The 26,605-nt window shown below is 52.0% G+C and overlaps 7 protein-coding genes across 7 annotated transcripts; 4 read left to right on the forward strand and 3 right to left on the reverse strand.

Annotated features, from left to right (window-relative positions):
• Positions 1-394: 394 nt before the first annotated feature.
• Positions 395-4,394, forward strand: VE01_04740 (uncharacterized protein). The gene has a single exon (XM_018274208.2). It carries the CDS (start codon positions 1,000-1,002, stop codon positions 4,003-4,005), a length of 3,006 nt encoding a protein of 1,001 aa, XP_018130900.1. The 5' UTR covers positions 395-999; the 3' UTR covers positions 4,006-4,394.
• Positions 4,395-4,456: 62 nt separating this feature from the next.
• VE01_04741 (uncharacterized protein) lies at positions 4,457-5,756 on the forward strand (the record flags this gene model as incomplete). Its single annotated transcript, XM_018274209.1, has 3 exons — positions 4,457-5,087; positions 5,144-5,565; positions 5,619-5,756. 3 exons carry the CDS (start codon positions 4,457-4,459, stop codon positions 5,754-5,756), a joined length of 1,191 nt encoding a protein of 396 aa, XP_018130901.1.
• A 459-nt stretch (positions 5,757-6,215) lies between these two features.
• On the forward strand, positions 6,216-10,635 carry VE01_04742 (uncharacterized protein; the record flags this gene model as incomplete). The annotated part of the gene is made up of 11 exons (XM_018274210.2): positions 6,216-6,632; positions 6,689-6,774; positions 6,837-7,158; positions 7,210-7,269; positions 7,358-7,461; positions 7,509-7,530; positions 7,615-8,576; positions 8,647-8,958; positions 9,033-9,308; positions 9,435-9,704; positions 9,789-10,635. The coding sequence occupies 11 exons, from the start codon at positions 6,216-6,218 to the stop codon at positions 10,570-10,572; spliced, it is 3,615 nt and encodes a 1,204-aa protein (XP_018130898.1). The 3' UTR covers positions 10,573-10,635.
• Positions 10,636-11,588: 953 nt separating this feature from the next.
• Positions 11,589-14,920, reverse strand: VE01_04743 (uncharacterized protein). Its single transcript, XM_018274211.2, has one exon. The coding sequence runs from the start codon at positions 14,015-14,017 to the stop codon at positions 12,326-12,328; it is 1,692 nt and encodes a 563-aa protein (XP_018130899.1). The 5' UTR covers positions 14,018-14,920; the 3' UTR covers positions 11,589-12,325.
• Positions 14,921-18,201: 3,281 nt separating this feature from the next.
• Positions 18,202-19,321, reverse strand: VE01_04744 (uncharacterized protein; the record flags this gene model as incomplete). Its single annotated transcript, XM_018274212.1, has 3 exons — positions 18,202-18,204; positions 18,270-18,927; positions 19,041-19,321. The coding sequence occupies 3 exons, from the start codon at positions 19,319-19,321 to the stop codon at positions 18,202-18,204; spliced, it is 942 nt and encodes a 313-aa protein (XP_018130904.1).
• Positions 19,322-19,629: 308 nt separating this feature from the next.
• Positions 19,630-21,967, reverse strand: VE01_04745 (uncharacterized protein). The gene is made up of 6 exons (XM_018274213.2): positions 21,310-21,967; positions 21,187-21,222; positions 21,023-21,113; positions 20,885-20,972; positions 20,738-20,831; positions 19,630-20,681 (listed from the first exon to the last, which is right to left on the reverse strand). Exons 1-6 carry the CDS (start codon positions 21,337-21,339, stop codon positions 20,139-20,141), a joined length of 882 nt encoding a protein of 293 aa, XP_018130905.1. The 5' UTR covers positions 21,340-21,967; the 3' UTR covers positions 19,630-20,138.
• Positions 21,968-23,449: 1,482 nt separating this feature from the next.
• Positions 23,450-26,453, forward strand: VE01_04746 (uncharacterized protein). The gene is made up of 6 exons (XM_018274214.2): positions 23,450-24,172; positions 24,223-24,300; positions 24,351-24,513; positions 24,655-24,974; positions 25,026-25,738; positions 25,798-26,453. Exons 1-6 carry the CDS (start codon positions 24,120-24,122, stop codon positions 26,181-26,183), a joined length of 1,713 nt encoding a protein of 570 aa, XP_018130902.2. The 5' UTR covers positions 23,450-24,119; the 3' UTR covers positions 26,184-26,453.
• The last annotated feature ends 152 nt before the right edge of the window (positions 26,454-26,605 follow it).

Raw genomic sequence — 26,605 nt, forward strand, 5'->3', positions numbered from 1 at the left:
GAAACAACACCAAAGTGCATGCATATTCGCCTAACCAGTTCGGGAAATCTGCACACTTGACGCCGTCTAATTCGTCAACGAGGCGACGGTAAGTGCGACCCGTACCGCGCTGTCGTGTTTGCGACACCGCAAGGCGTTTATGATTCGACAACGCTGAGGCGGCTATGGACGCCTCGAGTTGCCCCGGCGTCACTGGCTCCAGGCACCTGCGCCAGGAGAATTTGGATGTGCCACATTGTCCAATCCTCCCAGTCCACAGTAAGTGAGCAGCTGTTTGGCTGGAGATATGATGCAAACCATTGCGAACTTCGTCCCCATGGAGGGGATTTTATGTTGCTCTATCGGGTTTGGTAGGTAACCTGACCGGACTACTACAGCTGACAAGGTTGATTCGAGGAGTCATACAGCCCATGGCTGTGCATACGTCCAATACGTCCAGTGCATACCATGCTAACTACTGCTGTGCTCAACCGAAGCCACCAAGTACTTGTGTGGCTTCTGTTTCATTTCGCCGTTCTCCTTCCTTAAATATATTTTCTCCACACCTTTCGGCTGACCCCACGATCAGGCTGTGTACGTACGTGCGCCTGCTTGCTCGTGCCTTGGTCCTTTTTCCTCTTGCGTTTGTCGTCCCTTCAACTCAAAGTATATTTCATTCAGTCAAGTGTGTCCATGTTCATATTTCTATATACCTGTTAGTATCCCAAGTTGAAAAGTTGTCAATTAGGCGGCCCCATCCTTACCGTGAGGGCAACCCCCCTTCAGTGTACTGAAATCCTCCCAACCCTCGATGAATTCCGAGCGCGACAACATCTCCCACGATAGCCTTGCGCGGCCGAGTTTCGATCTCTCGTTAAGAGCGCATTATTCATGATTTAGTTTTACCAAGGCGCCGAAGATTAATTATATATATCGAAGCTCAAGCACCGCCGTCGTCGCTCAACCCACCGGCGGCTTTATCGTCTTCGATGCATAGCACTTTCGAAACTTGACTTGCCGATGGCTCACTCTGCCCACATTGCCAATACTCCACTCTTGAATAGCCGTTATGGCGATAGACCTGCCGCCAGGCAGCCGTCACAAAAGCTGCCCACGGGCGCTTGCAATTATACAAACCTGAGCATTGGCAATAACGCAAAATGCGGTTGTCAGCGCTTTTGCGACCGGTCGGAATACTCGGCCGGGTCGATAAATGCGGATGGAGAACTCGAGGTTGAGAAGGTGGGTTGGTGCATGTGCGAGCACCATGCATGTTTCCATGAAGTTGGAAAGCCGGCGGATGAAGTCGCTCTGATGCCTATCCGATCTCGACAAACCTCACACGGAGGCGACTCGTCGCTCCCGAGCACGTACAGGGACCCTCCTAAAGCCCCAAGTATCTCTTTGCAACGAGCAGCCCCAGTGAGCTTCAATAATGGGACACAAGCCGGGAAGCAACTGCCAACTCCTGGCGTGGACACCGAGACCGGCCCTCCAAGAAGTGATACAGGAACCCCCGGACCGAACTTCATTCCCCAGGATACTGGGCTCCCTCCTATTCCATCGCAGTGTTTGCTGTCCTCAAATATGAACTTGAGTGCTCTTGTGGGAGCACCGCTTTCGTTTAGATCGGCAGCATCTCGCGAGGAGCTCAGAGCGAGCACTGGATTGATACATGACTGGATTCCTCACCCCATCCAGGCCGGCTCATATAACGAAAGCCTAACCGATGCTGCATCGCCTTTATCTGGATACCTAGAGAATGCCGAATTTCATGACAAGCTTATGACAGTGGAGACCGAGAAGAGCGGCGCATCGCAGACAAACCTGGGTCAGAAACCATCGTCTCAGGGAATGGACCTATTGGTCTCCACAAACGAAAACGACGAACGCCTCACGTCTGTCGTAGCCCAGTCCGAGATGGATGTTGTCAATTCTACTCCCAATTTCCATCAAATTTTACCATACGTTTCGGATATTCACAAACATTATGCGGTTAAGCCAACATTGAAAGACACTTTGCAGAACCATGAAGACCGTCTTGATCACTTGGAGAATGCTACCCATAGCTGTGCAGCTCCAACCGACGCTGGGAATTGTGACTGTGACTGCGACTTGCTTAGCCATAAGCATGAGAAAATAGAGTGCCGGATGGACCGTATCGAGAAGGCTCTCTCTACCAAGCGATTCCAGGAACTTGGTCTTGCTGGCCGTGGCAATGGGTCAGTGACGTCGGATAATTCGACCGTGATGACCTCTACGGGCCACGCGGAAATGTATTCCCGGATTGACTCACGTATCGAGGCCTTGGAGTTTCGCCTAGGTGATCTTGATAACGCCATGCCTCCGTCGGCGACCAATCCATGGGAGTTTGAGGTCATATTTCTACCATACGGACTTGACATGAATCGAGTATGGTCTCGAACGGGCAACCCCACGCAAAGAAATGCCTGGAGTACGCAAGACACATCATCTCCCCATATGTTAATGGGAGCACTGTCTCAACGGTTTTTCAGCAAGGCGGCCACAGAAAACTCCTGGGAGCACATACTAGAAAAATCCCAGCCAACATCAACTGTTTTCTCGGCAAGGGCTTGCGGCATAGAGAGTGTGGTCGACAAGCGACTGCGCAGCAGAGGCCTTGTGAGGACAATCCATGTTAAAGGCCCGGATGCCCAGCACGTTCAGTTTGCCATGTTTGAAGCATTTGAAGATATACTTCAAACTATGTCTTCTGGTATCAGCTCACCCTCGAAAATCCCGAAACCTCTTCGGCGGTACCGCGAAGCTCTTGGTACATCATGGATCCCATTGCGGAAATTACACAAGGACTCGCAACTGCGATTCTTAGAAACCTCCGAGATGCTGACGCCAACACTGTGGACTGCATCCTTCCTCGCGGAAGTATCTATGCAACAGTCTAATATAAGGCGCCTTTACATAACAAATAAAGACGGCTATGTTCAAAACGGATCCGCGGGTTGGACATGGCAGAAGATTAGGCATCTGCCTCTATTCAACGAGGGAAGCAATTCCGCAGCAAGCAGCGACGATGGCTTTCAAGCAAGCAGTAGCTTCAAGCCCAGCCAAATCCAAATCCATGAGCCACACTGGCACTGGGACGAAAGGCTAGATGGACCGGTTGTTCATCAAACCGTTACCACACAGCAGCTGTCTCTCGCCATCATTACAGCACCAGAATCCGATGAGGGTCAAGCTTCCCCAACTTCTAGTACATCGTCTTCTGAGTACTCGCCTCCACTTCGGTCGCGCACACCTGCCTCCGAGGCCTTTGGACAGCCTATATCGCCACTCACCGAACGCAATTTAGCCCGCCCGATCCATGGCCGTACAACATCCATGCCAATCACTGTCCCGATCAACTTCCGACCCTCACCGGGGAGCCAAGGCAAACGCCGTATTACGTCTTTCGAGCTTCAACATGAGCGAGTGACCCACTCGCCCTCCCCTTTCGCCCCGAGACACTCCTATAGCTTCTCGGCGAAGCGCCAGCGTACTCAATCACCCAACCGTCCGCGTGACACCCCTCGCTGGAGCGCCGAGCCCCCTAGCCCTTACGTCTTTGAGGAGGAGCGAGAGCATAAGAGAGGGATGACGCCATTCGCGTATGCTACACCTCACAGCAATGCACCTTATATTTATAACGATAGACGGTCTATGAGCAACGTCCCGAATGACTGGGGCATCGACATCGGCAACGAAGACAGCCCTACGGATGAATTTGAGACCGATGACAACAATAATGAAGATTATATGTCGGATACGGACCAGGCTTACCAGCATGAGGAGGAAGACTGGGAAGGCGTCAACGAATTAACGGCCGATCAAGTTAAGATGGAAGAGGAGGACGACAATAATATCGAGGCTAGGGCGTTCTCAGATGACGATGAAGACGCAGTGAGTGATACGAGTAGCACGCCCAGCGAGTACCCGAGCACCCAGCCGTTGGCGAAATATTCTGGAAAGAAGGGAACGTTTGAGATTCATGTTGATGAGGAGAAGTGATGTATGAGTCTGAACTGGTAGGCACTGACTGGTTGTGGTTTTGGCCAGGAGGCATTCAGGGGCCACAAAAAACGGGGGCGTCATGCTCAGGGCGTTTAAGGGTGAAGCTTGGTAGCCACCGTGAGAGGCCATTAGATTGCCGGTGCGATATTCGCCTCGTAGCTCTCCACTATCTTGTATAGATAACAGAAATATCTCAAAATAATTTCGTACTCTTTTTGCTGTGTTGACAGTGCGTACAATGCAATGGTGGTGGTGTTGAAGCTTGGCTGTAGCCCATGAATGTGTCAGATGTGGGACCCGAGCTTATCCGCTAGGTCACGATGATGACGCCGAAAACCCCGCGACAATTTTGACAATTCTGACAAGATACACACAACAACGATGGGCAGCTTATGAACACGAGCCGCTGCCTAGCCAGAGTAGCATACCCTGACCACCTCGGATCATGATGCTCTTCTCTAAGCTTCTGCGCCCTATAGCAGCTACAAAAAAGTTTGCTATCTGCGCGGAGCTCGCGGAAGTCCTTCAGCCTCGTGGCAGCCTCCTCCCACGCGTCAACACTCGAAGCTTCACAAGACCCAGTTTCGAAACATGGCGAAATGTAAGAGGCGGACCTAGCTCGACAGGTAGCCGGCAACAGCAGCGAGCCTTCCACGAATCCTTCAACACACGCCGCCGCCAAATTTTCCGACGCATCGAGCCGCACAATGCGCGCCCCCTCATCACCCCCGAGCAAGTGCGGAGATTGTTCGCCTCGGGGCAGTTCAGGGGCTTTGCGATCCTCGCCGCGGGTGGGGTTACTATATTCTACTTCATGAACATCGAGACGGTTCCGGTGTCAGGGCGGCGGAGGTTTAACTGCTACAGCGAAGGCAGTGCTGAGGAGCAGGGAAGGTTGGCGTATAACCAGATCCTCTCTGAGGAGGCGAGAAAGGGCAAGGTACTACCGGAATCCGATTCCAGAGTTAAGAGGGTGAAGACGGTGCTTGCGCGGTTGATAGAGGCGGGAGACTTGGGCACGGGACAAAGTGATAGCAAGAAGGGCGACGGATGGACGGTGCACGTCATTGAGGATCCGCGTAAGTACATATATATGTCAGGTTTGGTATGCAATGGCTGACGATGCTGGTGTCAGATCAAGCAAACGCTTTTGTTCTCCCGGGAGGCAAAGTCTTCGTCTACAGTGGAATATTTCCCGTTTGCAAGAACAACGACGGGCTGGCGGCGGTTATGGGCCACGAAATTGCACACAACATGGCGCAGCACGCGGCAGAAAAGATGAGCCAGATGGCATTGCTCCAGCCGATAGTTTGGGGGCTCATGTATCTCGATTATACTGGAGTTACAATGGGATTAGGGCGATTTTTAGGGAGCATGATGCTCGACCTTGGAATTATGAGAGTTTCCTCCAGAGAGCAGGAGAGTGAGGCAGATCATATCGGCCTCATGCTTATGGCGGCAGCTTGTTATGATCCCAAGGAGGCGGTAGGGTTGTGGGAGAGAATGGAGAGGCTAGACAAAGAAACGCCTCCCGAATGGCTTTCTACACATCCGTCGGTATGTTTCCTTCCATCTTTGATCAAGTTGAGCTTTCACCTAACCCTCTCCAGAATGCGAATCGAATCCAGCAAATTATACAACTATTACCGCAAGCGGAAGATAAATACCAGGAGAGCAACTGTTCATCGACGGTGGGATACAACAACGCCTTTCAACACGCCATTGGCCGCACCCTAGTCTTCCGGTAAGTGCGTGATAAAGCTTGGATGCAGCTATGAACAAAATGTAATTTAAAGAGCGAATGCGGCGTTGGCGAGAAATTCTCCTTCTGTTTGGGTTGAGTTAGCAGAGACCACTTATGATATATTCCCATCTATACGCGCGTGTATCAACAGCAAATTTAGAAATCCCTTGTCCTGTTCTTTCAAAGAAAGTTTTTCCGTTTGCAGTGGTTAACAATGTTGCTCGAGGGAATAGTGTTCTTTGACGAAACAAGAGAAAGGGAACAAGACCATTCCAAACGCATTTGCGCGGCCGGCCGATTTGTTTCTTTCAATGTGATATCGACAACGAAGTGGCTTTGCTTTAACCTTCATGAGGGTCACTTAGCAGCGATATATTGATAAGAGAGTCCGCACGTTGGCCGCGAAAATTTTCCTCTTTACCTATTTGCACCCATTTTGTGATACTCAATACCGATTTTCACAATGGCGACCAAGGATCCGACTAGGCCCAGACGGCCACCTACAAGATTTGCCCAGAAGTACGGAGTTTTTAAGGATATGTCCAGGCCTGATATTGTCAACGCACTCCAAGGCTACAAGAGCGGCCGTACTCCCGTCAGCCCCCACAGGTCAGATGACTCAGGGAGGCGGAGAAATTGGAAACACGCAATAGCAGATTATCAGAAAATGATTAATGGGGGGTTCCCAATGGAATGGACGAGGGCCTTGAGAGCATATATACCAACTGCCGATGCTGATTTTGCTGACCATTGGCTGAAGTATGAACTTGACAATAAAATACATCCACTCATTGACGGACCTCAGTGGGAGACGCTAAATGGGTGTTTCAAGAGCTATCCACCGCCGTTGACAGGCGATGGACACGATAGCTTCATGATAGTGAGTGTGTCGCTGTTAGCTGAAAACCGTTATTTCCAATACTAAGTGTGATACAGGCCGACAACCCAATCGTTTGGAAGGCACTTAAGCCTATTTTACAACTAACCACTCTTTACTTGGATAACTCAGATCTTTGGCCGTGGTACGTACAGTGTTGTATGCGCGGGATTTGAAGTCACAGATGAGCTGATAAACATTTCGAAGGTGGGACGCGTTGCTGAGCGATGCGGGTTCTGATAACAAGAGAACAGAGCCAAGTCCACATATTCCTGGGGCGGAGAATTTATTCTTCAAGATGCGAACACCGGAACAAATCCATAAGAAAAAAGTTCCAGTAAAAGATCTTTTAAGGGAGATGGCTGGCAAGTGGTTCTTTTGTTTTAGATCTATGTATCGCGACTGCTCGGATGGCGGTCCACAAGATCACCACTGGTGGGGTATAACGGTTACATGTGGAGGGCCTGGAAAAAGTTCCGTAACTCTTGCTAAGGAGTTGATCAGTCCACTTCTTAAACCCGATTTGACGGTATAATTTCCTTTTCGTTCGTGGAATGAATCCTGCTAACCCGAAGAAAAGGAACCAGAAAGGATCGTGATGATTAATTTTGCTGCGAGAACCCTTGCCCATGAAATTTCCGTAAGTATGCTGCGATCGTTATGGATTTGACTCCTCTTCGTACGAGGGATAAGCGGGGATTGTTTTCGCTGACTTTGCCTGCAAACAGCACGCGGCAGTTATGCATTATGAAAAACGTATCGATCCGAGGCGACGAATGATGAACAGAGCCCTTTCAGAACCCTACTTTGCAGACGAGGGGTGGAATGAAGTGTATGTCGACCGCACCTCTGTTGTGCCCCTTTTCTGACGTTATATAGGGGCCATTCTCTGGAAAACAACGTAATAATCCGCCAAAACCCCATCCCTATCCCGTTGTCTGCAAAAAATATCCAATCACACTTCTAACTCATATTGTCCAACTAGGTCCTCAAGTCCCACCATCGCCTAATTATGTCCAACAATGGCCTGCCGCTGCTGGTGTATGACGAGAGCTTTCCTTATCCTGGGACTCACAGAGACTACGAGGACACCAGGTACTTGCCTCCCGGAAAAGCGTTGGAGCCGCACACAAATGTTCGGAAGTTAGTATCCCTCGAATGGATGCGATTGTTTCTACACGGCGATTTCTGGGACTATCATGTTCGCCGGTACGGAGGAGACGCATTGATTCCAGATGATCCCCTAGCTGAACAACATGTGTTTTGGGAACGAGGTGGAAATACGGGAAATATTCCACCTGTAACTTGTATAAAAGATGTAGCGATACGCCCCGACGTTAAAATCAGGCTTGACATGTCCCCTGGGGAACAAATGGTGGCGACGACTCTAAATATACGCAGAACTTTACACAGACTTGCTCGAGAAAGGCTCGGCCAGGTAATGAACGAAGGATATGGTCCGGGTCCCAATGGCGGTTTCCTTCCAATACAGCCCGGAATGGGCCAGCAAACTCACCAGGAACCGAGCGGACCTCAAGAACCAGGTGTCCCGCAAGCGCAGGGAACAGAACAGGCCCAAGGCGGGCCCCAAGTCGAAGGGCAGCCACCAACGGCAGGACCAGAGGGGCAGGAAGTCCCGCCCCAAGCTCCAGCCCCAGCTCCAGCTCGAGAACCCCGCGACCCCCCCACCCCAACTTCAGACTACGAGCTACCCGACGAACCTCGCATGGAAATCAGAGCAAGCGACGTAGTTTCAGCCAACAAGATCGCCTCATACCTCAAATACTTCCGCAACTCCCTCGGCCTCCACATCGTAGCAACTTGTACAGAAGACGGTCTGTGGTTCCACCTATACCATTTAGTTAAAGAATCTTCGGGGGTGATTATCACTTTCGAGGATTGGAAGATCTTTCTGCGCATGTGCAATTCGGCCGATGCGATGCTGAGGTACATCTCTCCATCCCCAAACAAAATCCAAAGTAGCATAGGCGTCTGAAAGCTAATTTCATGTCCACAGCTGGAATGCAGAGTCCAAGGTGGTCCATTCCCTCACCTCGGGTTGGGAGGCCATCCCACCCAGTGAGCCACCGGTTGCGCGCCCGTCGTATCCCGAACCGACCCTGTCACAACCAGATCTCCTCCGCATGATAGATCTGGTGAGGAGGTATATCTTCCGCTGTCCAGACCACATGAATCCCAAGTCCGTGACCTGGCATGATGAGATGAGGCTCGTTCACCAATTCCACACCATGGTGGACGAGGATGGCCTCGACCTCAGCGTCGCGAATTTCAGGTCGATTTGTCTTACGTATTTCAATGCCTGTTGGACGTGAGTAATTCCCATCAGTCAGGAGCGAGGGTAGACGGAGAGCCAGAAAAAACTAACACACAACCCCCTACCAGAACCGGCCCCATCGGCTGCCTCCAATGGTCCGCCCCCACCTACTTCATCAAGATGCTCGACGCCGTCCTGAAATACAGCGTAGCCGCCGCCGAAACCACCGACATCGGGACCATCCTACCCAACGACATTGTGCGGGACACGATCAACATCGCTTTTGAGGGGAACGGGGTATACCAGGACGACTACGCGTTCGTGGTGCACACGCGCGGTCGCTTGGCTGATAATCAGACATGGTGGGAGCTGGCGCTGCTGCAGCTGTTGCCGGACTATTTCTCGTGAGTTGATAGATGATAGATTGTCCCCATCCTCTTCTCTCTTCCGTGTCGTTTCCTTTGGTCAACTGCTGCGACTTTGCGTGCTGTGTGTGTTTTAGGCTAACGAGTTTATGTGTCTGTGTGTAGTGTCGCGATGGTAAACAACGTCCGCCAAATCATATTCAGCTACAAACACACCTACACCCGCGAACGCCTCGACAGGCGCATGACCGACGAGCAGCAGACGGCCATCTACCTCTTCATGCACCGGTACCACGAGGACCAGCAAGCGAAGCGGAAGATTTGGCCGAGGGAGCTGAGGGAGATATATAATAATTACCAGCAGACTGAGGAGTTGAAGGTTCATCGGCCGAGATTGTTCTTGTCGTGTTTTGATTTGCCGAATAAGTATTGCCGGTATGTGGTCGTTTCGTTTTTCGGGAGGGGGGGTGAGAGGGAGGGAAGTGAGAATGCATTTTTGGCTGACATGTGTTGTGGTAGGATTAATGATGCGAGACAGATTGAGTTTGCGCCCGCGCCGGAGAAGCCTGATCCCCCAACTGAGGGCGAGAATGCACAGGGTGGGAATGCACAGAGTGGTGGTGGTGGTGGTGGTGGTGGTGGTAGTGGTCAGGATCCTCAGGGGCCAGCGCAGGGTGGGGGCCAGCAGGGAGGGAATCAAGGTGGGACTCTGGGTGGTTCTCAGCCTCAGGGAGGACCCCAGCCCCAGGGAGGTCCTCAAACTCAAGGAGGATTTCAACCTGAGGGGGGATTTCAGTCGCGGGGAGGATTTCCCGCTCAGATTGGGTCTCAGGTTCAGGGAGGATCTCAGGCTCATATGGGATTTGTGGCCCAGGGAAGACAGCAACCCCATGGCGGATTTCAGGCGCAGGGAGGACAGCAGCCCCAGGGAGGGTTCCAGGCTCCGGGTGGATTCCCCGCTCATGCTGCGTCTCAACTCCCAGGCGGATTTCAAGCCCAGATGAGATTCCTAGCTCGGGGAAGACTCCAAGCTCAGGGAGGACAGCAACCTCAGGGGGGGTTTCAGGCTCAGGGAGGATTTCCGGTTCAGGGGGGGTCTCATGTTCAGGGAGGATTTCAAGCTCAGATGAGACGTCTAGCTCAGGGAGGACAGCAACCTCAACGAAACTCACCCTTCCGACTACTTACACGGGAAGAGCAACAGATACAGGAGGAGCAACAGTTACAGCAACAGATACTGGAGGAGCGACTGCAACAGCAACAACAACAACACCAATATCAACAACAACTACTACAGCTATAGCAGCAGCAGGAATATCAACAACAGCAACAGCAACAACACCAATACCAGCAATACCAGCAATACCAGCAATACCAGCAATACCAGCAATACCAGCAACAATAGCTACAACAGCTACAGCAACAGCTATAAAACGGGCAGGAGAAGCAGCAACAGCAGCATGGGCATTGGGGTGCGGGGCAGCAGGGAAACTCAGGGCAATAGGGAAACACAGGGCAGCAGGGAAACGTAGGGCAGTAGGGAAACTCAGGACAGCAGGGTATGTAAACGCCTCGTCTCTTCTTTGAGCTGTTAGATAGATAGGAGTTATTTGTTTCACTATTTTATATCATGTTATTATACCATAAGCCATTTGCAAGTGAAAAGAAAAGATATCAAGTGAAGTGAAATGATAAAAAAGCCCCCAATGTGTGTGACGACGAAAGACATTTTTCTCACAAAACATTCCAACCAGTGTGCGGCAAATCACCCCCCGAATACTATTCGGCGATCCGCCGAATCATTCATATTTTTGAGGTATTCGCCGAATCATGACTCGAATCTGATTCGAGTCATGATTCGAATCTTTGAGGCTGAAATAGAGTGTATGGAATATTGAAAACTACGAAAAATATTTGACTATGCCTAACCTATATCTTGACTTATATCTTCGACATCCTCATCGTTAACAATACACTCGCATTACTGTTATCTTCATCGGCGACATAATCATCAAGATCCTTAGGAACATCATACAGCTCGGAATCACTCATAATAACAATGATTGTATTAATTGTATTAAATGTTAATCTAAAAAGCTATATATTAAGGACGGCGACAAGCCTTCACAGCTAGACGCTTGGACATATTATATGTCTTGGCAAGTATTCGAATCATTCAAATACTGGCCGAATCATGATTCGAATCATTAAGAAATAGCGCGAATCAGATCATGATTCGAGTCTGATTCGGGGCGAATCATGCCGAGTCACGATTCGCTGCACACTGATTCCAACAGATGATAAGACAAACAATTAATTATATAAAAAAAATTATATTTCAAATGATGGGGTATCTCCTAATCAAAATTACAAAAATCAGTAAAAAAACAAGTCTATCCTTTGTTTGTTTTGCCCCAGGAGTTTTCCTAGTGGCACCGTCCGTTCCCAACCTGTCTATAATAATTCCCAATCCATGTGTCCCCCATACCAATGTCCCATACCAATACCAATGTCCCATCCAATACCCATCCGTTCTATAAAAAATCGCTGTCGCATCATGATATCCGTCATGCATACCCATACCCATATCCATACCCATATCCATATCCATAATCATCATCACCATCATCCGGCCCCTTCCCTCGGGGGGGGGGATGTACAGATGCCCTCACGCCAACGTAAGAGCTGGTGGGGGGGGGGGTCTGTAAAAAACGTATCGTCCCATCATCCATCTCCCGAAACCCAGAACCCAAAATCCAAATCCCAAAAACAACGACAAAAGAAAATAAAAAACAAATGACAAATGTGACGAATGACGAAAGGAAAAATACAAAGTAAGAAAGGCGAGGTCGTATATAACATAACAAGCGAACCATCCGTCTCAAAGCTGAGGCGCATGAAAAGTATGATCGGGTCGTAAAGTGATGCGAAGCGATGCGATGCGATGCAGAAGGCCGTTGGTGCGTGGTAGTGCGTGATCGTGCGTGATAGTGCCTGAGATCGTCTGTTGGCAGATGAGTGACCAGATACCCATCCATCCACCTGTATACACCCCCCTACTCCTCCTCCCCAACAGCATCCACCTCCCCTACCCCCTCCCCCAACACCCACCCCCCCGCACTCCCCTCCGCCCTCGTCACCACCCCCTCCCGTTCCGCCCACTCCAACACCCCACCCCCACTCTCACACCACCCCTCCCCCCCCCTTCCCTTAACATTCTCCCAATGCCTCGCAACATGTTCCATCCGTTCATCCCACGCCCTCGGTCCCTCCCACCCGGCTGTGCACCCGGAAACGGGACAGTGCGTCTTCATGATCTGCGCTCTCCCCTTTTTCTTCCCCTCCTCGAGTAACTCAGCTAGTCGTCTCTCCCAGGCGTCTTTCCCCGGGCCGGATTTGGCGGTGGAAGAGGGAGGTGCGTGCATACGTCTCAGATGCTGCGCGAACAGGTCCTTGCGATTAAACTTCCCCGACTGCCCCGGGGCAGAACATGAACCGACGCGGCACTCCCAGTAGAAGAAACATGTATGTTTACTAGCCACATGCCTCTTCCACTCATTCTTCGACGCGAACGCGGATGTACACCCCGCCCACTCAAAAGTACACGGGAACGTCGGGTTTGCATTCGCAGTCGTGCGCCCTGCAGAGGAGGAAGACGGGTGGTGGGGATTAGACCGCCCCCGCTTCGTCACGCCAGACCCGGAAGTCGGCTGCAGCACCCTCGCCGTCGTCGGAGCAGCAGCAGAAGCAGCAGTGCGTCGACTTCCGCGTCGTCGCGGGGCGCGAGAGACGCGGGTGAGACGACGCGCCGCGTGCGGGGTCCATGTACCGTCTGTGTCTGTGTCATCGTTGGCGGGGACGGGGGAGTCGAGATCGAATGCTGCGTCTAGGTCTGCGTCGTCGACTTCCATTGGGGATTGGTGGGGGGTGAGGCGGGGGGCGGGCGGGTTGGGGGTTGTGTATGAGAGGGCCGGGGAGTGGTGGCTGTGGATGGAGGGCGCGGGGGAGAGGTGCGGGTGGAGGAATTGGTTGTGTGAGTGTGGTGGTGGGCGGGGGGCGAGGGTGGTGGTCATGGAAGTGGAGGTGTCTTGTTCGCCGGAGTCGTGGTCCATGAACATCTCCTCTCGCCCTCTGAATGTTGGGTCCTCGTCCAATTCGGGGTGGATCAGGGACATATTGGGAATCGTCTGCTGTTGAAACTGCTGTCCGCCACCACCATAGTACTCAGCTTCATGACTGAGAGAGCTGATACCGGAGTGTGAGCGCGTGAGAGCATGTGCGGCGTAGGGAGACGAGACGAGAGAGATGTCCTGGCGATAATCGCGCTCGCTCTGTGGGCTCAGCGCGCTGCTATCGCGAGAATCGGCGCCGGGAGATGGGGCCCAGTGGTTGAACGACGCCGACGAAGATCCATAGGGGAGGTTGGAAGTGTGTAGCTGCTGGGGCGCCGGGTAAGTGTTCTGGTGGGCCTCTTGGTAAGAGTACTGTTGGTTCTGGTTCTGGCGGTTCTGCATATTGCCGAAGGAGGAGGCCTTTGACTGCTCGAGGGTCTGCTGAGCCCACTCCTGTTGCTGGGAATCCGGGTGGGAGCGGCCGCGCGGGACGGGAACGGGCTCCAGGTTGGTAATCCAGTTGATGGGGTCCACGGGATAGGAAGCCTCTTGCTGATCGACCTGGGAGGCCATCATACTGTTGTTATAGGCAAATATCTGGGAACGTTCCCATGGGGTTTGGGGCTGGTAATCCATGGCAGGTAGGTAGGTGGGTAGGAGCCTGGAAGGGGCGCCTGTTGGGAAGAGAGGGAAGGCTCGGGATGAGAGTGATGATATAGACGGACGGCTGTTGGTGAGCTTTGTGACGTCGTGTTGGGTGGTTGACAGGGCGTCGGCCAGTGTGGGAGCTGGATTGGGAACGAGGGCGGGAGGGATGTTGCTTCGCCTCGCCGGGCAGACGGTGGATGGGGGGAATCAGACGTCACGGACTGACTGTGGGCGGCCAAGGCGGAGTGTAGGCGTGATGGGTGAAAGAGGCTTAGCTAGCCACTTTACATGCGTGTTGTTGCGTGTTGGTGTTGGTGTTGGTTAAGGTTGAATGATAATAGTGAGAAGAAGGAAGAAGAGCAAAAAAAAAAAGAAGGGAAGAGGAGGAAGGAGGAGGAGGGGGGAGATTTAAAGGAAGAGAGAGAGGTGTAGAGCCATGGAGGGCAAGTGAGAGAGAGAGAGAGAGGACATAAGGGAAAGAAAGGCACCCACCAAAGAACGCATGCATGCACATGAGTGTATGTACCCCCCAAGTATCCCTGCATGTCAATGGAGGATAGAGTATGCTGGGAAGCTGTGCCGTGTCCCGCGTGGGTGGGCATGGCGTTTACAGCGGTCGTTGTTGTGTTTCTTCATGGGCCGGCCGGTCAGGATGGTCTCTAATTCCTCTTGCTTGTTTTCTCACATATCCTGGGCAGGACAGGGACGGCGGGGCGGCGCGAGGGTCGGTGGGTGGGGTGGGCAGTTGGGCGGTGGACCCCCCGGTGTCTGAATTGGTGGATGGGTGGAAAGATGCGTAGATTAGAGCAGAGCCTCACGGTTGTGGAGCTGGTAGGGTGTGATTGGGCATGGTAGGGATGGGAATGCGCGAAGGATTTGAAGTGGAGAGGGGGAAGGGGGGGGGGGGTTGTGGAAGGGGATGGTGAGTGGATTGGGGATGGTGGGTTGGTGGATGGGATGGGAGTGAGTGGAAATGGAAGTACTACTGCATGCACTGCTGGTCTGTACATAACAGTACTATGTATTTGTGTGGTGTGGTGTGGTGGTGGTGATTGGGATGATGTTGGCATCGGATGTAGAGGGTAGAGGGTAGACGACGGAGATGACGGAGAAAGAACGGATAGATAGGATAGGATAGGATAGGATGTATGGAGGGAGGTGGAGGGAAGTGGAGGAGGTGGGAGGAAGGAGCGAACGAGGGGGGAAAGGTACTTAAATGGTGCAGGCACTCACGTACAAATAACAAGTACCACTCCAACTCCAACTCCAACTCTCATTCCACTCCCACTATCTCGAGCGAGGCAACAAGGCGGACAGCAAGGGTATCAGTGTCCATTGTGCCCATTGTGTCCATTGTGTGTAGTGTGCCCAGTGTGTCTAGTGTGTCCAGTCTGTTGATGGGGGAATCATCATCAATCCAAACCCAAGACAAGTCAAGTCAAGTATCCCACTATTCCCGTAGTTCATTCAGATACATACATGGATCCTCAACTTCCGTACTGTAGGGGCGTGAACAGTGCGAACAATGTGAACATCAACACAGTACGGTACATCATAAGGGTTACGCCTCCAAGTCCCCTTCTCCTCCCAGAAGTCGTGCATCCTTAGTTCCACCCCCGTCGTCACGTAAAATCCACCACCACCACCACCATCACCATCGATCCTCGTACTCTCACTCATCCCCCAAGGCAAAGTCGTGAGGCACCCATGAGGCAGACACACGCACTAACCCTCATCCATCAAAGTCAGTGAGGGCACGGACAGTTACTAGGGTCGACAGGCGTGCATGGCTCGATGGGGACGTGGTGTCGAACCTAGACCGATACCCCTGCACACCGGTTCGAGGCTGAGAAGAAGCTGAGGCGCCGGGGGTGGGGGGAGGAGGGGGAGGGGGAGGGGGTTAGGTAAGAGGAGATGTTGGTGAGAGGAGTGTGAGACTGTGGGAGAGGGGAGGGAGACTGGGGGGGATGCACACCGGTTAGGCTAGACCCTGACCGACCGGACGGCAGAGTCGGACTCGGACAGATTGGTTGAGACGGCGGGGATGGTGAGGTGAGTTGAGAAGGGAAAGGGGATGAGCATGCACAGTGCACGCAAACAACAGGACTGGCTCGACTGGCTCCACCGGTTGACTGCTCTACTGCTCTACTACCAACTGACGACTATCTGCGCCCGTTGTCGTCTTCTCTGCAGTGCCGTGTACCTTAATCCCTCACTTCCGCCTGCACTTCCACATCCACTCGACCATGCCTCTATACGGTATCACATCACATCACCCGCCCGACGCGATGATACTCTAGTACCGACAGACAGGGATTGGCTGACTGACTGACGGAGACGCGGGTTTAGAGCTGGAGATGGGATGATCTGCTACTGCTACTGCCACTAAGCACAGTGATCGGGGATCATGATGGTAGTAGGGATAGCGAGAGAGGCTAATGGAAACGAGAGACCCTTAGAGAATGGGACTAAGTGTGATCAGCGGGAGAGGCTAAGGGCGATGAGGGACGGAGTAGGACAAAGGGGACTAACTAATGGAAACGAGAAACCCTTAGAATGGGACTAAGTGTGTGATCAGCAGGAGAGAGAGACGCGAGAGAAGGGAATAAGTGAGTACAATGGCAACGAGAGAGACAGCACAATGGGAACTAAGGCAAACGAAGACTAAGACAACAAGAGACTTTCCCGTCTACCTAAAAGTGGTAGTGTGGGAAAGTATCCGTTCATTCGTTTCCCACTTCCCACTCATCCCACGCTCTTTGTATGTATGGGAAGGAAGTGTAGTAGTACTGTGGTGCCCATTGTTCTCTTTCCTCACTCTTTCCTTTCTCTCCCATCACTCCCCCATCACCCTCCTCCCATCTCAGCTAACAGTCACATGCCCTCCTCCCATGCCCTCCCTCCCCTACTCCTCCCCTGCTACAGCTCGACAGGGAACCACCACCACCATCACCACCACTCCCAACAACCCTTCCCGCTCATATCTGTCATACTACTCCCGCCGTCACATCGCCCATCTCGCCCATCTCGCCCATCTCACTCACATCTCACCACCTCACCCCCCTCCATTCCAAATCCCAACCATCAAATCAACCCATCCCCTCCCCTCCCGCCTCCCGCCATCAAACCACCACCACACCATCAACCTCATCCCATCCCATCCGCAGTCCACCCACCATAACATACAGTAGTAAAGTTCGTACCCACCACCTGCCAGGTCCCCGTCCACCCCCGTCCCCCATCCCCGTCCCTCCTCCATCCACCGATCTCCCCGCCGCCGCCCCACCATCTCCCATCCAATCCCCCTCCACGCATCCTTGCCAACCCTACCAGCACACAGCCCATAAACAGCGGAGACCGACTAGCCGCCACTCACCCACTGCCACTCACCACCACCAGACTCAAAACCAACAACACTAAACCAACACCGCATCCACCCCCCCTTCCCGCGCGCTATCCCCCGTTCATACACCGAATCGCGACCCACTTCACCACCTAGAAGGCACACATCAAGCCAACCACTTCCCTCCCTCACTCCCTCGTTCTCATACATCCAGTACCATACGCAAACGCATACTGCAGTCAGTCGGTCTCGCGACGCTACAAGAGATCAGCGCGGCGGGCGACCTACGAGGCGGCTGGGAAGGCAGGAACGGAGACGCGTGTGTCGTGTGTGTAAGATGTTACCAAGAATGTGGGAGGGAGTGCTGTGTACCTTTCCCAGCGATCGTGGAGGGGGGGGCGCTACTGTATGTGTGTACCTCGCCATACCATCTGATGATCTGGGTGGTGAGCCCAAGGGGGTGATGATGAGGGTTTGGCGTTTGTATGTACGTACATACATACAGACTTCACTCTTCCCACGGCACGACGCCTAATCCATCCTTCCATCTCCCTCTTTCTTTCTTTCTCTCTTTCTCATCTCCCTCTCCCCCCTCCCCCCCCCCTTCTTCCCCCCCCCACCCGCCCCCCCCCCCAACAAGCCCGGAGGCGGTCGATTAAACCCCACCCCACACGAGAAACAACTCCCCACCCCACTCCCCGCCGCCTCGCCCCATGACACCTCCCGCCAGTTCCTCAACGGGAAGAGATGATGATACGACCGCGCGAGATGCGTACTCAATATCAGCGTCAGCCCACACGCCGGACACTCCGCGGGTAGCGAGCAAACCTTACTCCCGCACCGCGAACACAAATACCCCCCTCTCGTAAGCTTACTATGGCACGCACACAACGTCACCGCCTTCGCCACTGTCCGCGAGGGGAACCCCATCATCAGCAAACTAGACTGATTCTGCTCCTTCGCCCTCGTCGGCGGCGGGGTCGTGACACCCATGAAGAGAGCGCGGAAATGCTCTTCGTGCAGCGCGACGCTGTAGTCGCCCTTGGTCTTGGTGCAGATCTCCGAGAGGATGGCGACTTGGGCCGCTAACCCGATGGCGGAGACGCGGATGCGGTCGCTTGTGAGAGAGGAGATGGTGGTGTGGATGTCGCCTGGGTCGGAGGAGAGGAGGGCGCCGGAGATGATGAGGACTTCCCTCGTCCCATGGCTCGGTGCGTGGAACAAGCTCGCCCTCGCCATCTCTAAGGCGTTTTGTAGAGACGGACTACCCTGCGGATCCTGCGTCCTCAGTTTCCCCAACGCACTAAGATGTACAGTCGGCGTCCCGGAGAGGGGGGAGATGGGTTTGGCGAGTCCGTCGCGCATGCCTAGGATTCCGAGCTGGGAGATGGGGTTCTGCTCGAAGAACTCAGTGATGAAGGAGGTGGCGTAGCGGAGGGTGAGGAGGTAGCGGGTTGGGCGGAGGTCTTTCTCGGTCATGGCGAAGGAGAGGTCGAGGATGAGGATTAGGTGGCGGATTATGCCGCGTTGGAGGGGGGTTGTGTCGCGGAGGAGTCTGCGGGGGTGGGTTAGTTAGCTGCGTCTCTTTCTCTTGTCCATGCTTTCGTTCATGCGGTGATTGATGATACTGTGTGAGAGAAGGGGGGGACGATCGGCGGGACAACAAACCTCTGCCTCTTCCCAGCCTCCAAAAGCCCCTCAACAGTAGAACTCAAACTTCCATCCGCCCCCTCAACAACCGTATCCCAACTCCTCTGTATATCCTCCCACGCCGCCCTCCTCCTCCCCTGCTTCTGCTTCTCCTTCTCTCCATTCCTCACCGCCTCGGGTCCCTTCACAGGGCCGCTCGAGCGCGTTGCATGTCGTCCTGTGCCGGTGCCGGTGGGGGCGGCGGTGGGGAGATCATCGTCGGAGAGGTCTTCGACGTACTCGCCGTCCGAGTCTGCCATGGTGTGGTGGTGGGGGTGGGGGCATGCGGTGGCTGGAGGCGGGCTTGCAGCTCGGTGTGGTGTTTAGGCAGGTGTATAGGGTGATGTTGGGGTGGTGGTAGGTTGTTGGAGTTGAGGGTGGGTTGTGATGGATTTGAGGTGTTGTAGGTAGGTGGTAGCCTTGTGGGCGAGGCGGACGATAAATGTTAAAATATGGGGACTAGCTAGCCGCGAATATCGGCTTTGGCAGGACAGGGTTCATTTAGAGGTAACAATGGCCACATGTAAATGTAATATCTTTTATATCTTTTTATTGAAGATTTATCTTTGTGGTTATTTCCAATTGGCTATTCTGGAGCCCATATGATCAATAATGAGGCCAAGGTCACTACCAATACAATAAGTGCCAAACTCACACCACTCGACACTAGACCCGATAATAGCTTCAGGACGACATCTCTAATATAAAATCATTGCTTCATTCTTCCCATATATGCTACGAAGGGTATATAATCCTGGCCACTACTTGACCACCCTCTCCCCTTAAAACAACGTCCAAGAGTATCGTCCCAATGTCCCCCGGGCACGACGGGATCCTCTATCCCCAGCCCGACACATCAACATAGTGATATATAAGGCATATTAGTTACCTATGTTGCGTTCGCGCATTGCTCCTCCTCCCCACCAAACTCGATCAAATTGGCGAATTGAATTAAATCCGCCTCCATGGATTTTCGTCGAAACCGTTAAACTCTTTGTACAGAACCCCACCCCCACCGCCCAAAAACTCCTCGAATGCCAGATGATGCCAGATTAAGGTATAATTCTTGTTCTTTCTTTAAGGGTAGTTAACCGCTGGCATTGGCCAGTCGTCCTCGGTGATGCTCGACCAGAAGTACCAGATGGTGACGACAGAGAGCAGGGTGAATAGGGTCTCGAAGATGGCTCCGTCGATCTTGCCGCTGGTTCCGTGGCAGATGTGGGTGCTCACGACGTAGTTGAAGATTTGTCCAAGAATGAAGAAGAGTGCGGCGGCTCCGAGGTAGATCATTGGCTTCCTCTCGCCAAGAACCCTCAGGACAAGGATGGTTTCCAAGATGAAGAAAACTGCCAGGAAGATGATGGGCGCGAGTTGGTAGAGCACGTAAAGCCCGATGTTGCGGTTATTGCCGGTTAAGCTGCTGTCGAAGTGGCCGGTCCATCTGAAGCCAGTATCCAGGGCGATATAGCCCGTGCCGACAAGGAGAGCAACCGCTGAGCCGATGACTAGGCCAATGGACATGGGAGTGCCGTCGTCAATGATTTGATATCCGACGGCTGCGTTGAGCATGAGGATCCACGTCGTTGCAACGATCATTCCCAGGTGTATCCCACTGAAGGCCTGTACAAGAATTAGTATGGTGAGTGAGACATTCAAAGAGGGCATTAGGAACGCACCAATCGGACTTTGTAGTTGAGAGGGAACACTCCGACAGTGAAGATTTCGCAGATCTCAATGATAATATAACCCAACAGAAACAGCTGCATCTCCCTGTAGTTAAGTTAGTACATGAAGATGGTACTCTATGATGCAATTCTTCATACCTTCGGCCGACGGCAGCTTGCTTCCTCTCAGACCTCCATAGCAGGTAACCGCTCACTAGAATAGCCAGGCCGCAAAGTATTATCGAGCCTGCAGCTGGTCAGTATAATGACCATATAATCGGTATCGGCGCGACTAACCAATATTGCCGAGGTGTTTCCCGTCTGGGAGGTTGATTCCGGTCAATTCGCATCCTCCGAATCCATTTTGATCATGTGTCGGAGAGAGGAGCTGTTACAAGCGTTAGTTACTTCGTCGCATTCATGCTGTGATTGAGAGTCGGAGCACCGAGAGGTATACGTACATTGCAAACAGGAAGGGTCGAATCCCGACAGAAATTCTATTCACGGATGGTTAGCTTGTTATTCCCTCGGTGTCGCATAGCCATGGTCGTCGAGAGACCGTAGACCATCTGGATTGATCGTACATGGAAGTTTCCAAACTGCGTTGAGCCCATAGCTGCGGTTTGCGCGAGTCGCGTCCTTTTCTCGGGGACTCGAGTCTAAATGCAGAGCAGGCGGTGTCGCTTCTGCCCTTTCGCGCGATGCGTTGTCGTCGCGATAGGCCGCCAAGAGGTATCCTTTGTTCCTTCCTTCGCCCCAATGTACCGCGATTGGCGAAGCGGTGAGGATTTGACGACGTTGATTTCGCAGCGGAGGAAATCAGATTGATCTCAGTCGCCACGAAGAAGCAGCGAGTGTTTTCGAGGTTGATCAATTCAGGGTTGAAGTGCGGGAAGAGTGAAGTAATGTCCCCTGAAAATGTAGTTCCTGGTGCCCGTTCGGTTTCTGAGGTTACCAGCCTTTAAACGAGACAAGCGTGGTCGCGGTTTCTGACAGGCTAGGTTTCTGACTCGGGTTCCTGAATAGAGGTCACGGGCAACAAAGGATGAGGAATAATTAATTGCTATTTTGATAGCCGCTTGCAATTGTGGTTTTCTTTGTTACTCGAGTTAATTGCAAAGTGAAGCAGTGGAAGAAAGAGAAAGAGGATTGAATGGGATGCAAGTGAGGGAGGTATAGAGGGCTGAATCACGGCAGCGTACAGTACTGTACAGTGGACAATCTTACTTGGAGTTACGTAGGTGGCCAGGTGGCCAGTGGGAAGGAATAGGAATCAAGGCAGGGAAACTGGGGCGGTGCCGTTGAAAAATTGCTAAATTTACTAACCTCAACCTTGGTTTACCCTTCCTTCGTTTATCGGCTCTACGGGATTTGGTGGATGCCATCGTTCTCTTTCCCTTTTTCCACAGATTCTGTTTGAGGCACGACATATTGACAAAATCGTGCATAGCAAAACTCCACTTGGCCAGTACTGGTGCTGTGGGCGTGCACATAGAGCTATGCGGTTATGCGGGAGATACGCATATGCATGGAGAAAGTAAAATGAGCTTCACTTTCGCTTCGTTTCACGCGCTACGAGGACACTGCGAGTAGACGGATACGCGACTTGATTCGCTAATAGTGGGAATTGACGGATTTCACCCACAGGGGTCTTGAATGTCTGGGCAGAGTGAAGACCCGTGAAAGGCTGTGAGAGCCAGTGGAAGCCAACCCAGGGCCAGTTTACCACCAGCCTAGCACCGGCCTAGCACCAGGCGCGAATAGCACAATTACACACAATTACAGTGTGGCACACACGGCAATCACAATCGCATCGCATCGCATCGTGTTGCGCCCTATCGTATAATCGTACAGTTGCCGTATGGAGACGGTATATGGTACTGCAACTTACTCCACATGCCATCTATCGGCCATTATCAGCCATTATCAGCCATCATCGTCGATGCCACATCCCACTAACCATACAAACAGTATAGCACAGAACCATTGCAGCACGACTATACTCACAGTAGTAATGGAGATGCAAGATCGGATTTCCATCAACATTCACATGCCTTGGCTCGGCAAGTTGCCAAGGACATTTGTTTCTTAGGGGGTTCGAGTTCGAGAGGCCCTTGTTCCTTGTTACTTGTTTCTTCCGCTTATCTCGGAGAATCTACCCTCCAACTCCGTCCTTTTTTGCCGTTCCGTGCACGTGCTGATAACAACTCAAGATAAGACATCCGAACATCGTGACTTCGTCATCTTTCCCTAACCCCTGTGCTAGCCGGCTGGTAGTGTTGAAGGACCACACTTTGAAGACGTCAGAGGCGCAGGAAAGAGGATCGTCTACGGAACACCTTGGAGTAATATCCACAGCCACCAAAAGGCGTCGTGTGCCATTCTTCATCCTACAGCTATTAAAAGTCTTTTTCTATTCTTGTGAAATCCTCAGCCCAATCAAACCACGTGAACGCTGTTCACAGCCTTGGGCTTGTCTTGGGGTGCATTTGGCACAGCTGGGCTTTCTCACCCCTTCTACTCCCGCTCTTTTCATGAACCTTCCTCCATCTTCAGTATATTACTGTATGGATTAGTATCTGCCTTGTAATTCGCTGCTTTCTGTCTACGATCACCCCACGATTGCCACCACGCCTCTCCTTCCCTACTCGTTACGGCGCTACATGTGTAGATCCTCTCCACGCCAAGCTCCACTCTTCCCCATACTGTCAGTTCTGGGGGTGCAACTAAGGTAACAACTTCCACCTTTCGCCCAACACAGCACTCTAAAGCAAACCAGCTGACTTACTCACCGACGATAATCTTCCAACAGACCCCTTCATACTGCGCAGTTGTACAGTAGTCCACCCTTCCATCGCACCGCCATCCAAACAAGGCTGTCACGAGTATCGTGCACCGACTCCACGTTGTCTTCCTCCTAAGCCCATATCCACCGGGAGGGGCTGCCGCCATCAGCTCCACAACCTTCACGATTCCCTCTTCAAGCAGCACCCGCCGCCCGGCCAATATACCACTTCGAAACCTGCCTTCGGCAAGAAGCCGATCAGAGGAGCAGGACCAGTCTGCCTCCTTCCTCTCAGACGACGAGAAGCAGAGCGGGTTCTCTGCCTCTCCACGATCCGAATCGGCAGGCTCTGAATTCTCAGACTGGAGTGACACGGGTGACATTGGTGAACTGGGCACCGGCGAAGACGACCCTTTACGACGGCAACTCGGAGACTTCGACGCAGGCCGGGATACTGGCAGACGGAATCGAGGAGATAGGAGAGTGCGGTATCGACTCGACTCTGAACACGAAGATAAGCAACCTCGCCGTGGCCTCGTTAAGGAAGATATCAAGATCCCAACACCACCGCCGAGGCGAATATCTCGCGCCGAACAAGCGTTGGCAGCCATGATGTCGGGGGGAGAGCGTCAGATGCACGGCTTGACCGGCAAGCCACTGGTGTAAGACAACCGCGCATTGAAGCTGTACTATCATACTGATGTTACGCCAGGTATTTCACAAGCGTATTTGTATCATTGGGCGTGTTTCTTTTTGGGTACGATCAGGGAGTCATGTCCGGTATTATCACGTAAGTTCTTATCATATACCAACCATACTCAGTACTGATGAATTGCACAGAGGTCCTATTTTCCTGGATTATTTCCATAAGCCTAATGCTGCCGAGATTGGCACTATGGTTGCTATTTTAGAAGTGGGAGCTTTCATATCGTCATTGGTTGTTGGCCGTCTTGGTGATATCATCGGTCGAAGAAGAACTATTTTATATGGAAGTTTGATATTTGTGAGTTCCTTCTCCCTGCCAAATCCCCGATAGCGTCAGTGTCAAAATATCTGAAGCGGCAATTCGCAATATGCCAAGGAGTCATTGAAACCCACTACATAAATATCGGGTCCATTTACCAGAAACTAATGGTTATAATAGTTCGTTGGAGGGGCCCTACAGACGTTTGCAACAACTATGATGTTAATGATGTTGGGTAGAATCATAGCAGGAGTAGGAGTTGGCATGCTGTCGACTATCGTCCCAGTCTATCAGTCTGAGATTTCGCCTCCACATAACAGAGGCAAGCTAGCCTGTATCGAGTTCTCGGGGAACATCATTGGATATACCACATCGGTTTGGGTTGATTATTTCTGCAGCTATATTGACAACGACTACTCTTGGCGGATACCACTATCCATGCAGTGTGTAATGGGTGGCCTGCTCGCTATCGGAAGCTTACTTATTGTTGAATCACCTCGGTATGTACTCAGGGCCTATATTTGAAAGTCAGGGGCTAACCACCATCACAGATGGCTACTTGATAATGATCATGATGAGGAAGGCATGGTTGTCATAGCCAACCTTTACGGAGAGGGAGACATCCACAACGTTAAGGCGAGGGAAGAATTCCGTGAAATCAAAATGAATGTCCTCATTCAGCGCCAAGAAGGTGAAAGATCATACTCAGAGATGTTCAAGAGATATCGGGCTCGTGTGTTCATCGCTATGTCTGCGCAGGCATTGGCTCAGCTAAACGGGATCAATGTCATCTCATACTATGCGCCTCTGGTCTTCATATCCGCCGGCTGGATAGGGCGACAAGCCATCTTGATGACTGGCATCAACGGCATTACCTATTTCCTCTCCACGATCCCGCCATGGTACCTGGTTGATCGACTTGGAAGGCGGCCGATCTTATTGAGCGGCGCTATCATGATGGCGCTGTCGCTATCTGCCATTGCATATTTCCTACACTTGGATATAAAAGCAACGCCAACTTTAGTGGTCGTATTCGTCATGATCTATAACGCGGCTTTTGGCTTTTCTTGGGGTCCGATTCCATGGCTGTATCCTCCCGAGATCTTGCCTCTCAGCATTCGCTCGAAGGGCGCCAGCTTGTCGACCGCAACTAACTGGTTTTTCAACTTCATCGTTGGGGAAATCACCCCAGTACTTCAAGAGACCATTGGGTGGAGGCTGTATCTTATGCATGCATTTTTCTGTGTCACCAGTTTCGTTGTTGGTTAGTTGTCTCCAATTATCACACGACTCGCTGCTCCAGTACTAACACCGTTCAAACAGTTTACTTCATTTACCCCGAAACTCGTGGGGTTCGTCTAGAAGACATGAACTTGCTTTTCGGCGATGCTACATCCGCCATGCCGACTCCATCGGCAAGAGCAGAGACGGGCTCTTTGATGGGACGCGGTTCTCCTGTCCCATCAATGGATCTACGACGTGGGGTGGGGACAACGGCGGTAGAGAATGGGCTAGGCTCATCCTTGGCTATTCCGGGCCTGGACATTGATCCACCGAATGTCGATATTAGAGACGGCGTTCCACGATACACCGCAGACAGAGGCCGTGGCGAGGGAGTGGGAGGGTGGATCTCCCGGATGGTTGGCGGTTCAAGGTCTCGCGGAGACGCCAACAGTAAATACAAACCTTTAGAGCAGGACGAAGAGTAAGTAGATGGGATATATCACATATAGAAACGGGGGTAGAAAGTACTGTATAGGAGGCCATGATAATTTCAATTGAGTTCAACATATAAGAACATCCTCACTTCGACTACAATCGCCTCTTATCTGGGTCATCGCAGGTAAGACGCGGCAGGAGTAATCCCGGATAGGAGACATCGTGTACAATTAGTTATGCTGCACAAATGTAAAACAGAAACATTGATATTCAGTAGTTAGAGCCGCACATTATACACTGTATCAAAAAAGTCACAAACCAGCCCTGATAAGCTTTGCTTTTATTCAATATTGATATTCTCGTATAGCTGGCTATTATTGTTGCATTTTGACTGTGCGTGCGTGGAAATTGAAGACACCTGGCAGATGCACTAGGCTGGAATAGTCAGCCGCAAAAAGTGTACCCTCAAGCT

Source organism: Pseudogymnoascus verrucosus (assembly GCF_001662655.1).
Source record: "Pseudogymnoascus verrucosus strain UAMH 10579 unplaced genomic scaffold scaffold_18, whole genome shotgun sequence".
Classification (NCBI taxonomy): domain Eukaryota; kingdom Fungi; phylum Ascomycota; class Leotiomycetes; order Thelebolales; family Thelebolaceae; genus Pseudogymnoascus; species Pseudogymnoascus verrucosus.

Excerpts from the sequence above, each read along its gene's own strand:
- VE01_04740 (XM_018274208.2), top strand. The coding sequence starts at position 1,000 with ATGGCTCACTCTGCCCACATTGCCAATACTCCACTCTTGAATAGCCGT.
- VE01_04743 (XM_018274211.2), bottom strand. The coding sequence starts at position 14,017 with ATGGATTACCAGCCCCAAACCCCATGGGAACGTTCCCAGATATTTGCC.
- VE01_04745 (XM_018274213.2), bottom strand. The coding sequence starts at position 21,339 with ATGGGCTCAACGCAGTTTGGAAACTTCCAT. Across the intron at positions 21,223-21,309 it reads CGCAGTTTGGAAACTTCCAT|AATTTCTGTCGGGATTCGAC; the intron begins GTACGATCAATC and ends ATCCGTGAATAG. Across the intron at positions 20,682-20,737 it reads TCAACTACAAAGTCCGATTG|GCCTTCAGTGGGATACACCT; the intron begins GTGCGTTCCTAA and ends ATTCTTGTACAG.
- VE01_04746 (XM_018274214.2), top strand. The coding sequence starts at position 24,120 with ATGATGTCGGGGGGAGAGCGTCAGATGCACGGCTTGACCGGCAAGCCA. Across the intron at positions 24,301-24,350 it reads GTCATGTCCGGTATTATCAC|AGGTCCTATTTTCCTGGATT; the intron begins GTAAGTTCTTAT and ends TGAATTGCACAG. Across the intron at positions 24,514-24,654 it reads TATATGGAAGTTTGATATTT|TTCGTTGGAGGGGCCCTACA; the intron begins GTGAGTTCCTTC and ends TGGTTATAATAG.